Source organism: Colossoma macropomum, unplaced genomic scaffold (genome assembly GCF_904425465.1).
Source record: "Colossoma macropomum unplaced genomic scaffold, Colossoma_macropomum, whole genome shotgun sequence".
In the NCBI taxonomy this organism is placed as follows: domain Eukaryota; kingdom Metazoa; phylum Chordata; class Actinopteri; order Characiformes; family Serrasalmidae; genus Colossoma; species Colossoma macropomum.
The window spans coordinates 4,812,422-4,826,850 of record NW_023494786.1 but is presented as its reverse complement, the minus strand read 5'-3'; the positions used below and the strand labels follow the sequence as shown (position 1 = coordinate 4,826,850).

General features: G+C 38.3%; 1 protein-coding gene across 1 annotated transcript; it reads left to right on the top strand.

The window, feature by feature from the left end:
* The first annotated feature begins 4,715 nt into the window (after window positions 1-4,715).
* On the top strand, window positions 4,716-5,933 carry kcne4 (potassium voltage-gated channel, Isk-related family, member 4). Its single transcript, XM_036598381.1, has 2 exons — window positions 4,716-4,819; window positions 4,987-5,933. Exon 2 carries the CDS (start codon window positions 5,011-5,013, stop codon window positions 5,548-5,550), a length of 540 nt encoding a protein of 179 aa, XP_036454274.1. The 5' UTR covers window positions 4,716-4,819; window positions 4,987-5,010; the 3' UTR covers window positions 5,551-5,933.
* Window positions 5,934-14,429: the final 8,496 nt, after the last annotated feature.

Here is a 14,429-nt window from a genome sequence, read left to right as displayed (position 1 = left end):
TCTCAGCCTCACACTTTTAGCAAAACTCTACACATCGTTTTGTGGACCACTAAACACACTTCTCTACATTAGACACAGAAATCTCACATAATGTCACTTCTTTGCTATTTCAAGGCGCTGCCTTTCAAAATACCACACCTGTGAACCAACTGATCAAACATGGCCATCAGGTGTACAGACACTCAGGTGAATAACTGTAAACGCACCAAACCAAGTGTAAGCAATATAAAAAAGATAACAAGTGAGCTTTTTTAATTCATGATTTCTTTTTTGGCTCTACAAATATTTTTGCTGTGTTTATGTAACGTATTCTATTTAGAAAATGTTCTGTTCTGAATTTCAGTCCAAATGCAACCTTTTGAAATGCATGGATGTGTTGACTGATGTTACAATGTGGAGAGGAATAGAAATTTTCATCAGTGTGCAGGGTTTGGATGTAATGGAATACAAGTATTGGGAATATGTTTTTAGAATACAAAGTATCTGTTTTCAGTTGCAGTTTGTAAAGGCAGTATTCAGAATAAAGTTACTTTTTATATTTATAGGAAAATACTTTCAGAATCTTTTCCCACTAAATAAAAAAAAACAAAACTAAATCTTCAAAAGAAACTCTGATGCTTGTTTTTAAATCAGTGCACTGCATGTAGTAAACATGGTCAGTAGATGAACCCTTAAGAGGACCTCAATAAACAGTTTCTTTACCAAAAAGTATTCTGGCTAAAGCCTGAGTAGACTCATAAATCATGGTGAAGAGTCAGTTATTTATCTCAGTGTTTAGCTCTGCTAAAGCCTGAGTAGACTGATAAGTCAGTGGGATGAGTAGACTGACAAATCAACAGGATGAGTAGCCTGACAAATCAATGTGATGATAAGTTATTAATCTCAGTGTTACTGAGCTCTTTTGAGGGATGATCAAACTAATTATCAGTGGACATGTTTGCAAGTGATAAGCTTAACATCAATGTTGTACAGGACTCTTGCTCAGGAGATTGTGGAAGCAGTAGACTGAAGCAGGCGATGAGAAAGAAAAAAAATGTTAAGAATTTCTAGTCCACATTTAAATCATTACATTTTCCACAAAGACTACAGGAAGAAATCTGCTAACAAGTATCAGCAAGGAACAGTGTGAATCAAGTAAAAAAAATTACAATGTGCTTAATGTATTATATTGTAATTTATTCATGTATTCTAAATGTATTCTGAATATGTTTGTTTCATATATATTGTAACAGAATACATTCTTAACTACATTTTAGGACAGTGTATTCAGTGTTCAGCCATCACGATTTTTTTTTCTAAATATTTTGCCCAATCCTGCCAGTGTGCAGTACTGGTCTTCTGTGCTGTGTTTGGTTATTCATATATTTTACTCTCTGAAAGAACTCAAACCCAGACTATATCATTAGGAAAGCAGAAATGTTAAAGGTGTTTCAGTTTGAGCACAGCAGTGTGTAACTGGTTCAAACAGAATCAGCTCATATGAACTCTGTGTTTGCCATACGGAGACAAAATTGGGTTTTTGTAAATTGTTTTGAATGAAATGTTTCATTCTGCAAAAGATCTGAGGTGTTCTGCTGCTTGTGTATGTGGCTGTATGAACTGTGTGTAGCGTTTGGACAAAATGAGCCCTGTTTTCAAAATTGTGCTTAAGCAATCATAAAAACTGTAACACTTTTTGAAAACTTTCTAGTCTGACAAACCCCAGTGATTCACCCAGTGTTTAAGCTTATAATATTGTATAATTTACTGCTTAGAATTTAAAGGCATTTAGTCTCTGTTATAGATAATTCAAAACAATTTGTTAAGAACACTATTACACCACACGTCCGCTAACCAGGAAATGCCTCAGGGAGACATTAACAAGACTTGTTAGATTTATGTCCGTTTTTTTGGAAAAGGGTGTACCTTTGTACTTTTTTGTACATCCTCAGTCTAAGGAAATGTTTTTATTGAACACATTTCTTTTTAATGCACTGTAATATTGTCAGAACTTTCTTTTTGAGAGCTAATCTGAGATCAGATTTTTTGCTCATTTGCTTCTGATCATTGGGTTGGGGAAAAAGGACAATTTGTGACCATAACCCTCCTTGTTTTCTCTGGTAGTTCCTAGTTTGCCAAGATCACCATGCACAGGAACACAGGTGCCTGTCTGTAATCTCTCCAATTATTTAAGTTTAAGTTTTATTGTCTACAGTCTCTGGTTCTGTGACTGTATTCCACTGTATTTATTTTTAATTAGCCTTGAAATTGATTTCATTACTCTAAATGATTGCTTTTGAAATGAATGACACTAGCCATGTTCACTGGAGTCAATTAAATGTCAATGAAGTCAATTCTGACAATAACGATTATAATATTCTGACCAAGGCTGCATCATTTATGTATGATTACCAAAGATATAGAGAAATGAAGTACCCACCTCTGAGAACAGCATGGACTGACTGGGACATCCCACATTGGGGAAGTGTATAGAAATGCTGTCCTCCTTTTCCTTGTAGTAATGTAGCTAGCTGCATTCTCATGTATAGTGGACTTAGAACCTAAAAGCTTCTGCCAGATGATAATACTTGAAAATCACTGTAATTCTGCTGCTGATGGTGATGATAATGATATCTTTGAGAATTATCCAGATTGTCATTATGAAGACTATTCCTTTATAGTCATAGTCATGTTGTGGTGGACACTGCCAGATACCACTAGACACACCACTAACTCAAACCCTGGATTTCTATTACATGTACAACTGGATACACTATAATAACTGAATACACTATACCACTGATCCCTGTGAGTGTGGCTTTAGCACCCTAAGAAAAACAACTAAAAGTTAGTCTAATTGACAAAATTGTAAAATCTTCATGGAACTTCCTACCCTTGTCCAGACATGGCACGTGGCCCTGAACACATCCTGATGCCAGGATAACAAGAACATTCCCAGCGGGCCAGTAGCTAATTGAGCTGGTTACTGTGTGCACTGATGCTACTTGCCCTCATTGTCTCCCATAAACACATTCACAAACTGTAAACATCACGGCCAAGAAGTCTACATTTGTCCAGCAAATCCACAAACATTAGCAGTAGAATGGGTAATACTGAAGATGACTTTGTGACTTTAAACATGGCATTGTCATAGGATGCCAATTTTAGTTTGTAAAAATTCTGTCCTGCTACATCTGCTGCAGTCAACTGTAAGGGCTCTTATTGTGAAATGAAATTGTCTAGGCGCAAGAACAGCTCAACGAAGCAAGCTCACAGAGTGGGCCACCAAGTGCTGAAGTGTGTAGCACTCTGTTGTTTCACTCACTACAGAACTGCCTCTGGAAGCAAAAGAACTGTGTGTCGGGAGCTTCATGAAATGGGTTTTTATGGTCGAGCAGCAGTACACATGCCAAAGGTCAAAACTCACAATGCCAAGCATTGGCTGAAGCGGTGTAAAGAAAAATGTCAGCAAAATGCTACCTTCCAGACTGCATAGTGCCAACAGTAAAGTTTGATGGAGGGATCAGTATGCTTTTAACTTTGTTGCAACAGTATGAGGGTTGTGGTTAAAGAATAAGATGTCAAACACATATTTTTGGTCACATTTTGGCCACGTATTGTATGTCCAATATCATGTTGTTTGTACCACAGTTACACGGCAAAGTCAGACGAATGACGTTGATAAGAATAAGACAGGACTAGAGGGTAGCAGTAAAAATAAAATTATACAAAGGGCTGTCAGGTTCACGGATTTTCTGTCAAATTGGGATAATTTAAAAATGCAGTTGGGGGTGCAGCCTTGTATGGTACTTTCAATTTTTTACCAAAAGGGTTTAATACTTACAATGCATACAATGCAAATAACATGAAATCTTTTATGCATGTATATTGATCCTGGCACTGTATAGCTGGCAACCTAAGGGTACATAGAGTAGAATCAGCAGGAGAAAAAAGCACATTAGAGTGATCCAGCTTAAGGTAACATCTTGAACATTTCTAAATTTGAAGGTGAGAATGCATGTAGTATCAGAAAAAGATGTCTCTAGAGTTAGATATCAGCAACTATTTTTTAATAAATTTATAAAAAGGACTTATGAAATAGTTTGGCATAATTTTATGTTCAAAAACAAAAATAATAACCATTTTATAAAATAAGGCAACTTTAAAAGTACTCAGCTCATTGAGAGAACATTTCCTCTAATGTCACGTGGCATAACCAAAAACGAAGGACTTTTGTATTGACATTGTTTTAGGAAAGAGGGGCCAGGTATTGCATCATAAAGAAGACCCCAAGTAATTTTTTAGTTATGGATAGAATGGCAGTTGATTTGATTCTATATGCACACACACACACACACACACACACACACACATGGGCTAGTACCAGTTTTGGTGAACAGAAAACGTTAGACAGTGTACTAGTGTATACTGTGAATATGAAGAATTTATGAAGAATTTCTCCCAAATGTCAGTGCTGTCAAAGAATTGAGACCTGTTAACTGTCCTGTATCTAACCCCCACCCCCACCCCCACCCTCATTCTCTCATAGTTCATGAATCATTCTAATACCTGTCTTTTGTGATAAGACGTGACAGGTCCGGTTGATGTGATAGGTTCAGCACAGGTTCTGGCACGGTTCCCCCTTTCGCGTGGCCCCCGTAAAGGTTGGCTGGCGTCCAAGAGGGCGCCACTTTTCCAACACACAGCTGACCCTCACGTGATCCGTGACACTTCAGGGTCGCTATTTAAACCGACCACAGCTGAGACTGTCCTTAGAATCCAGAGACACGTGAAGCAAGTGACTAAAATACTAAGAGGTGGTGCAAGAGTTAAGCTGCCGGTGAGTGAGAATTATTTTGGAGATGTTTGTAGAACATTTACTGAAATTTTAACGGGTTGTTATATTTGTAAAAAAAATGTAGTGATGTTTTCTTCAGAGTCATATTCTTAGTCCCATTGTTGTTAGTGACTGTAGTTGAAAAGCTTTTTGCTTTTTTTTTCCTCCAGCAACGCCTGTTACTGATCACAATAATGGAGAGCGCGGGGAACCGGACTGCGCCGCATGCGCTCTCCCTCCACAAAATCACGAGCTCGTCTCAGTCGGGCGGTAGTGATGGTAACGCCTATCTGTACATCCTTATTGTCATGTCTTTCTACGGAGTCTTCCTAATCGGGATCATGCTCGGGTATTTGCGCACCAAGAGGCGCGAGAAGAGGAGGACGAACTTGTTCAGGCGTCTGCTGCACGAGGAGGAGCAGCGGGAGTGGGGCGCGGGGCAGAAGAAATACAGCCTGCCCATGCCTGCGTTCCCCGCACCGCTGCCCATAACGCTGGGCACAGGGAGGCACATGGGCAGCCCACTGGAGGCTCGTGTTCTTACGCCCCTCGCCTGCGCACTATGCTCAGTTGAGCAGAGCAGCGTGAGTTCTCTCTGCTCGTCCGCTGACGTGCGCTTTACTATCGAGGAGGAGTCGGACAGCGGCAACGGGGAGGGGGCACACGAGAAGCCGTCCAAAGGAAGCTCTGAGAACAGCGATGGATCCGCAAAAAACATAAAAGCGGTTCCCTGAGCTCCGCGCATCCATTTGCCCATTATTCATCTGACTGAAGACTAAAGGCTAACCAAAAGTGCCTTAGCGCCAATAAAGAACTGCTGAAGGCGATGCGTTTGGTTACTGACCACGTTTGGGCTAAACGGGCAGCTAACTGGCCTCGCCGTGACCTGGAACGAACTTGAAAGCATAAACACTTTCTTAGAAATTGACTATTTCGTATGTCACAACGCAGTAGTCCATTCCGGGCAAAACTTTTTTTTTTTTAGAAATGTGTGCTCATTGATGCTTTGTACAAAATATTCTGTGTATATTGGTTTACACTAACTGTCTTTATTTAAAATTCACCTTGTGTTGTTGTTGCCTTAGGGGAAAAAAACGAAATAAATTTTTTGAGTTCATAGATGTCTCGCTTTTTGTTTTGACAGCAGGTGGCAGGCAACTGCCTTTTCCATGGGCACACATTAAAACTACAGACCAGGGGATCAAGTCTGTACCAGAGTCCAGCAGAGTTTGGTGATTGCCATGCCCAACTGCGCGGAGTAACCTGGCAATTAACTGATGAGTTAAATTAGCTGTGTTTAACCATCCTATTGTGTTCTGGGTCAAAACTGACCATTTCAGGTTTTAATATCTCTAAAATTTCATTTCACTTTATAATTTTTCCATGAAATTTGAAGGCCTCCTTACCAGTGATGACATGAACATGTAAAAATGAAGATGGCCAATCTGATGTTTTCAAAAAGTCTCTACACCATTTGGGTATAAAAATTTGACCCTGTCGTTCAGAATGGCAATCGAAAATGCAGTAGATTGGAGAAAGAGTGCAGATAAAGTTTATTAGAATTTGTATGGTTTTATCCAAACACACATAACAGAATCACACCAACTGATATAAGGGTCTTGTGCAGGGCAGAGAACACATTTTGTTCTGCTTATTTCAATCTGCTGCCACCCTAAAGGCTAAAAGGAGGTGCACAGTCTATGAAATCCATGAAATCGTTTATCATGAAGATGGCCATTCATCAACAAGATGCTGATATTGAAATAGAAGAACATCTGAAACAGAGGACAAGAGCATGAGGAATTACCCTTACTGATATGCAGCAAAAAGGGAGGCATTCATGTCAAAAAATACCTTTGGGGAGAATGGCACCTCAAAATAATCATGGTGCCCAGGGTCCACAAGATCATTAGGGAAAATGTAACTGTAATGTAATGTAAATTTGTAACATAATTGTCAATTTTGACCCCCATAAAAGTTGTGATGTCATCAACACAAATAAAATATCTATGAAGTATCTGTCTATCTAACCAGTAGTCCATAATCCATATGTTGCTTTGAAGTGTGTGTTTCATAATAAAAAAGAAATGTATTTTATTGTTCTTAATTAACTTATTTACCTTAAAAAGGTTTAAGGTTTAAAAACAGACCTTAAAACATTTTTAAGAGACCTTTAACTCTCTTAAATCACAAATTACTAAATTAACACCAAAACTAGGCGTATACTACCTCTAACAAACCACATTGTTAGAAATAAAGGTGCTGTGCTGGTACATTTTTTGTTCATCAAGGTACGAACAATGTAAACGTACCCTCAAAAGTAAAAGGTGGTTTTAAGGTCCAATTGTGTACCTTAAATAAGCTCTTCCTAATGGAAAAGTACATATTTGTACTTTTTCTTGTACTTTTATTTTTCATAACCTAATGTTTTAAAACATAACAAAAATATAAAAAGCCTGGGGACAAGGCAGGGTACGTGGAGTCAATACAACTTAGACAATATAATTTCAATGGATTATGCTACAATTATGTTCCCTGACTAAAGGTACTATAATGTACCCTTGAGGGTACCACCCCAGTGACAGTTTCATACCTTTAATTCTGAGAGTGTACATATTTTTACAGCCTTGCTGTTTCACAGGCCGCTTACAATGATTCTGAGGCAGAATTCAAGATGTGACAATGTTCTGACAATGTTTTATTTGTACTTTTTATTAGTGGTTTACTATGCAAAAGCTATCTGCATTTCAAATAAATACAGGCTGTCCGAACTGCTTAACTATAATAAGACTGATGGCATAACTAGAAGGATCTACAACTGTCTGCACCATACAATCCATCTTCCACCATCTGGAAAGAAGGAATCTCTTAACATATAAAGGTGTCAAAAGGGTTCCTAAAGAACCTAGCAGTTGAATAGTTTCCAAATATCCATACATTTTAATCACAGTTTGTCCTAAACCACAACTGACTGTTTCTTTATCATATTCATTGTCAGAATAATCGCATATGTAAATATGCCCCCCTCACCCCTCTGTCCCACCCCTTTTTCCATTTTTTAATTCAAGGGTGCAATGGAAAGTTCTTGAGGTCTGAATGGATGGCTTCCAAATGCTCTTAACTCTTTGTGATGCATTAAATAAAGAAGTTCTTGCTTTTTTGGATTGCAAGATTGATTTTTTTACATCCCATTTGCTTGCCTTTGCCAGGAATGAAGCCAACAGAACATGGTGGTAAAGAAAGCGTTATTCACATAATGTCTCTCTCCTTTAGTCTCTCTCTCTCTGTCTCTCTCTCTCTTTCTCTCTCTCTCTGTGTAAATCCTGCCATTTTCCATTTCACACACACAGAATAGCATTATTCATGCAGTAAAAAAGTAGTACAAAAACAATGTTTTGTAATAAACTCTGGTTTGGTTATTCAACATTTCATCACAGTTGATATATTATACACCAACTCCTTTGATGTTAGATGTTCACATGCCCTCTCTAAACTCAAACAAGGGTAAATGTGAGCACGCATATGCATGCACGCATGCACACGCACACACATGCACATGCACACACGCACACACGCTCTCACACACACATACACACATTTAGACTGTGAAGCATGCTCAGAGAGGGAGAAGAGGAAATGTGTCATTCATTTCCTCCAGTGGGAGCAGAGTTCATCCAGCATGAGTCACGCTGACCTCTCTCCTCCTCTCTCTTTCTCTTTCTGCATCTCATTTTCTACCTTTTGCCCCCTCTGTCTTTGATCTCTGACTCATCAAAATGTGTGCATACAAAAGGACTAAAAAGCACAATATAAATAAACTCTGATTTGACTTGACAATATGCTTGTTATTCAAATCCAGATTAGTTGTAAGACGAGTGTTAAAATATATATCACAACAACACACTACCGTCTGTTTTTTTCCTTCTAATGAGTGTTTCTATGGTGACAGATGCAGGAGGAAGAGGTTGGTGTTTGTGTAGTAGTCAGATGGCCAGATGTATGAGTGTATTTGTGTGCTTGTGTGGGGGGTTGAGTGGCTGCTTATGTGTGTGGGGGGTGCTTGCATGGGTGGGTGGTTAAGTGTTCAAAAAAAACATTTAAAAACTCAAGCTTCCTTCAGCAAAGCCTAAATGTGCTGAAGTTTATTGCAGTTTCAGAAAGCCAGAAAACAGTTGGACAAGCTTTGGCAAATATCTCCTTCAATCTAACAAGAATTTGTGAGACACGGCTCAGTTTTTTGTAAAAAAAATATAGAAATGGTTTATTTTTTATGTGATGGATTGTTTCCTGTTTCCCTAGTGTTGATTGGATACAACAGCATAGTCCAGCCTGGACTAAAACTACTGCAACATGTAATGTAGCAGAATAAGCAAATCTAAACAGAAACTTACATTCATTCAGTTGAGTGGGTTGCAGTAACAATCAGTGCAATATATGACACACATAGGTTACTTTGTTATGTAATTTTATGGCATCATGTCAAGTGTTCATTTTCTTGAAAAAGCATTAAATGTTTTTTTTTTCAGAAAGTCCTTTCCCAAGTCCCAAGGCATCACAATGATTAAGAATCTGTACAAATCCTTCAAATCCAAATGAATAAACTCCAGAGGTCATGACTTTAAATGGAGTGATTCGCTTACCATATGTTTAGGTAAACAATGCATTGAATCCTCAATAATGAAGCTGATAGCATTGAATTACTGTGCACAGCAACTTCTGATTATTATTACTACACGGTGCATGGATGTTAAAAGTGTGAGTGTGCATGTGTGTGTTTATTCTAGGCTTCTAAGGCTATGTTATTGGTAAGAGCAAGTTTGCGCAGAGAACGCTTGAATGGACACGGAGGGAGAGCGGAGTATGAGTCACTGGCAGAGAATATTTATAGAATAAACACTGCACACACATGGACATGCAGGGAGAGATAGAGAGAGGGAGAAAGAGAGAGAGAGAGAGAGTAAATGTGGGAAAGGGATTTGATTTAGCCCCTCGATACTATCACATTAACATCTCTCTCTCTCTCTCCTTGTATTTCTCTCTCACACGCACACATATGCACTAAAAGGACTCCGGTCTTGGTCACTTGTTCTCCATACTCCTTGTAGCTTTAAGCGAAATTCCACCAATTGTTCAAAATTCCTGCTTGATTTAATTCATCACCATTAAGATGAAACAATGTGAACCACCATGTAAAATTCTGACTCTGTAAATTTCTCTCAAATAGAGCGTTTTCCAGAAAACCAATCTGAACAACTTAAATTCATGAAGAGTCATTTTTCTAAGTGGTTTACATTTTTTTATGACAGTGAGATAAGTTTTGAGCCTAAAATGTATATTTTCTGGTCCATTTTTGGCAGAGAGGTAGGACATCAGTCCTGGAGTATCACAGCCTGTGTATCAGGCTTTTCATCAGCTAAACATTATTCTGCCCTCTTGTGGTGTGTGTAAGTAAGGAAACTATAAACTGCTTTGGCACAGACATCATAACACCAGAACAGTTCAGTAGGTTAAGTTTGTTGTCCATCTTGCCAAATGAAAAGAAGACATGATGGGGAGGTCCTAAATTAGGCCTAGAACAAAAGGAGAGATGTTACCCAGCACTAGCCTGCCATTTGTTGAGCCATACATCTAAGTGACACCTGAAAAATGTTTATTTTTCCCTAAGCATAGGACAGTGATTGTCAAAGTTACCAGGTGGTAGTTGCTGTTGCCAGAGGTTACTGACAGACAGCCACCTCATTCTAGCTTATCTTCTCCTATAGAAGACCCCACCTCCCCAAATCACCATGTTTATTTGTTCATCTTGTGTAATTACCTGCCCTGATTACGGGGCCAGAGAGGATCATGGGGAATTTGTGAGCATTCTAAAGTGGTTTGTAACACAATTCTTGCTAATGCTGTTGGAGGTTAAGCATGTGTGTGCATTCTGCACTTTGAAGCCTAGCCAGTTCAAGGAATCAATTTTATTTATTTCTTTTCACTTCTCTCTCTTGGCATTTTCTTTCAATATGTAGCCACACTAAGGATGTGTTTTCTGATATATTTTATTTTTCTTTTTCATTATACACTTCTCCAAATAAAAAGACCTGAAATACACTGTACAATAACTGGTCAGGAATTTTATTTAGATTTAAATTTAGAACCACATGCAGATGCAAAACTGCACAAACACAGCGTTGACCTATGAGTCATGAAACATACCTCAAATCTCTTTCTCTCTCTCTCTCTCTCTCTCTCTCTCTCTCTCTCTCTCTCTCCCTCTCTCTGCAGACAGATGTAGTGTGTTATTATCTGTCTCTGTGGGCCCTAGGCAATTCTAATCATATGATTTTTCTTATTCTTCTTTTTCTCCACTAAAACAAATTGTGTGGACGAAACCATACAAACATGATACTTGGTCAAAAGGTGAACACTTATAGTGGCCTGAAGGGAGCACTATAGCACAATGTTTTGCCATTTGACCACTGCTCTTTCACAGAGATGCAAAGATTTCTGCATTTTTACACCAAAAAACACAAGCAGAAATAAAATATTCATTTTTTAAATGAGATATATTCAACTAAAACACTTTGACTAACAGTTGGGAAACTTTACAGGCATGTATTCCACAAGCCTTAGCCAATGTTGGCATGTTGTTCATGGACATGCCTTCGGGGTGCTACCACATGCAAATAACTCATCAACCACTTGCTGAATCAACTTGAAATTTGACATCATGAATCTTTGCACAAGCTTTATGAAGGTTTACAAGGATGCAGGGCCACCGGAGCCATGGGGGTGAGTGGACATTTTATCCATCACTTTACGAAGTACTGGGTTGACGACCCACAACACTTACATCAAAAAGAAATTAAACTACACAGGGCGCTGATCAATAGTCATGAACAAGAGAGAGTTAAAGTCAGCAGCAGAACACTTCAACATCTCAATTCCAGCTTTGGGATGGGACATTTCCCAAAGTAAAGCCTTTGTGAGTTTGTGTTCTGTAAGAGGAGCTGCACCTGACTAATAAGGTAAAAGTGTACTGTACAAAGGTAAAAAACGTGATCTCTGCTTAGGTTTGCTGCTGGTGAGAATGCATTTTCACAATGGTCCACGCCAAAGGAGAGAATTCAACACCTAATAAAATAAACACATATCTACCTTTTTTAACATTACACTCTTTACAGATTTTCATATAGATCCTGCAGCACAAGCTGCTGATAATAATAAAATATGCTTTTGTTTTTGGCGCCTGGGTCATAGAACATAATTTTGCCCAAGCATGAGCAACTTAATTCGTTAAATTTAAATAGGTAAACTAAGCATAAATGAGTAGTTATTATTAATAAGTATTATTATTGCTTTGTTTTGTGACACATATAGACATTACAGGTTTTTTGCGATTGTTTACACATTTGTTGCGTAATTTCGCTCATTGTGTCAAAACTCTAAACAGAAGACAAACAAGACACAACACTTGGAGACAAACATCTCATATCTATGTCAAAATGAAACTCTGCAGTCAAAACCCAAGAATCCTTATTTAAAATGGCATTTTTGCGAAAAAATTATACACACATGCACCATTTGAATTACTTTTTCAAAGCAGCAATAACACACTGATGTGCTTTATACAAAACACTCCTGTCTTTAGTGCTTTTGCATACATTTTCTCAATTTTTGTACAGGCCTCTGTGAAAGATTGTTCCAGTTCAGTATATCTACACACATTTCTATAAACACAAAAATAGAAAGGCTTCAGAAAACAGCTTTATTTTTTGCCATTGCAGGTTTTACACCAAAAAACACAAAGAAAAAAAGAACTACAGTACATTATGTAAACAGTACAACATGTAACTGTATATTCATGGAAAAAATTACAGTAAAACCATGGTGCAGTTCAGCTTCATCAATGAAAATGAACTCATGATGCTGTGCAGGTGCATCAAAGTTCAGGACTCTTCATATCAGGAAATACACACACTGTATTGTGAATATGATGTAACTCAAAACACTACAATGGCTACGTTTTTACAAAAGGATGGGGGTGGGTGTCAGACACATTCAGTCAAAACTACAAGCTACAGGGTTGGCACCCCCCATCAGATAACCCTCCATCCCCAGAACGCGGGCCCCTGCCTAGGTCACATACTGCTTTGCCTGAATGTATCTATGCAGTGCCAATAGGACACAGTCTACTGCCATTACTGCCCTTAGAGTATACAATAGTACAGTGACACTTACTTGCACAGTCATATCAAAGATCTTTTGACTCTAACCCTGTGCAGCTGCTTCATGGTAAGTTGATGTTTTTGCAAGATGTGACAGAGTGTCGACACACTGACACGGTTGATGTAAGAGAATGTTGTGTGATCTGTGATTTGCTCTTGAAGTTGGTGTAGGTGAATAGTATTGTTTGCCAACACTGGATTTACAATGGCCAGTTCCTATTCATGGGTGAAAAGACATGCCTTCCACCCTGAGGAGGTTCTCTGGCAGTTCTGTAGGAAATTCAAGAACATTTAATTGGTTAGGTTAGTCTATGCTGTCATACTGTACACAGTACATGTACTGTAACATCAAAATTGTATTACATGTCCTTCACAGAACTATGCCTATTTTTTGTATTCTTTGAAGAACATAAACCTAATATTGTAGATACTAGATTGCACTGTGATGCAACAATTAAATAGGTACAGTCTAGCGTTGAAGACATATCCGTTCTCCAGTCTAAATGTCCGTATTATCAATATCACCGTGTAGTGACTCAGGTAAGGGCTGGACTTTCTGTCCGGCCTCCCTCATTGTCACGCCATGATTTATGACATGGTTCACCAAGGTGGCCCTAATGTCATTGGAAACATGTCTCTGTCTATTGCCTTGTCTTCTTTGTTTTTGTCCTCGTTCTTCTCCTACTTCTCTTCCTCTTCCTCTACCTCTTCCACATGCACTCTCCCTGCCTCCATGTTTGCAGAGTTCTCACAAAAGTGGTGAGCTTACCTGAGGTCTATTTGTGGTGCGAAGGCTCAGAATGATTGTAGTGTATAGTGTAAGTGTATTCAGGTGTATTGAATAGAAGTGTTTTCCCAACAATTGCAAAAGCTTTTAGTCTTGAACGAAATGTAAGAAACAGTGTTTAGTGTTGTGCATAAGTGTGTTGGAGAACTGCAATCAAAGTGCAAAGCAGCAAATGTGTGGGTACTTTTGGTGCCTTCATTTAAGGCATGGATAAAAAAAGGTTTTGATGCATTTATCTAAGTATTTACTCTCAGTGTGTAAGCATTCAGCAAAAACTGCAAATATAGGGTTTAAATGATTTCCACATAATTGCATTCTATTTTTATGAATATTTTGCACAACGTCACAACTTTTTTGGAAACGGGGATGTATTAACATAATTTTTTTAAACTAGTCATTTTTCTAAGCCATTTCCTTTGATTTGCTCTTTAAAAGGAAGAACATTAACAGCTAACATGTCCTCATTCCAGCTCTCTGTGTGGGCTTAATTGTTGCCAAAGCAACAATTATTATTGCATGATAGCTTAGATTTTTATTGTAATATTACTATTATTTTTAATGTTAATTAATTTCATTTTAAAGTTTATGCGTTTTGAGGCCAGGGGTGCCCAAT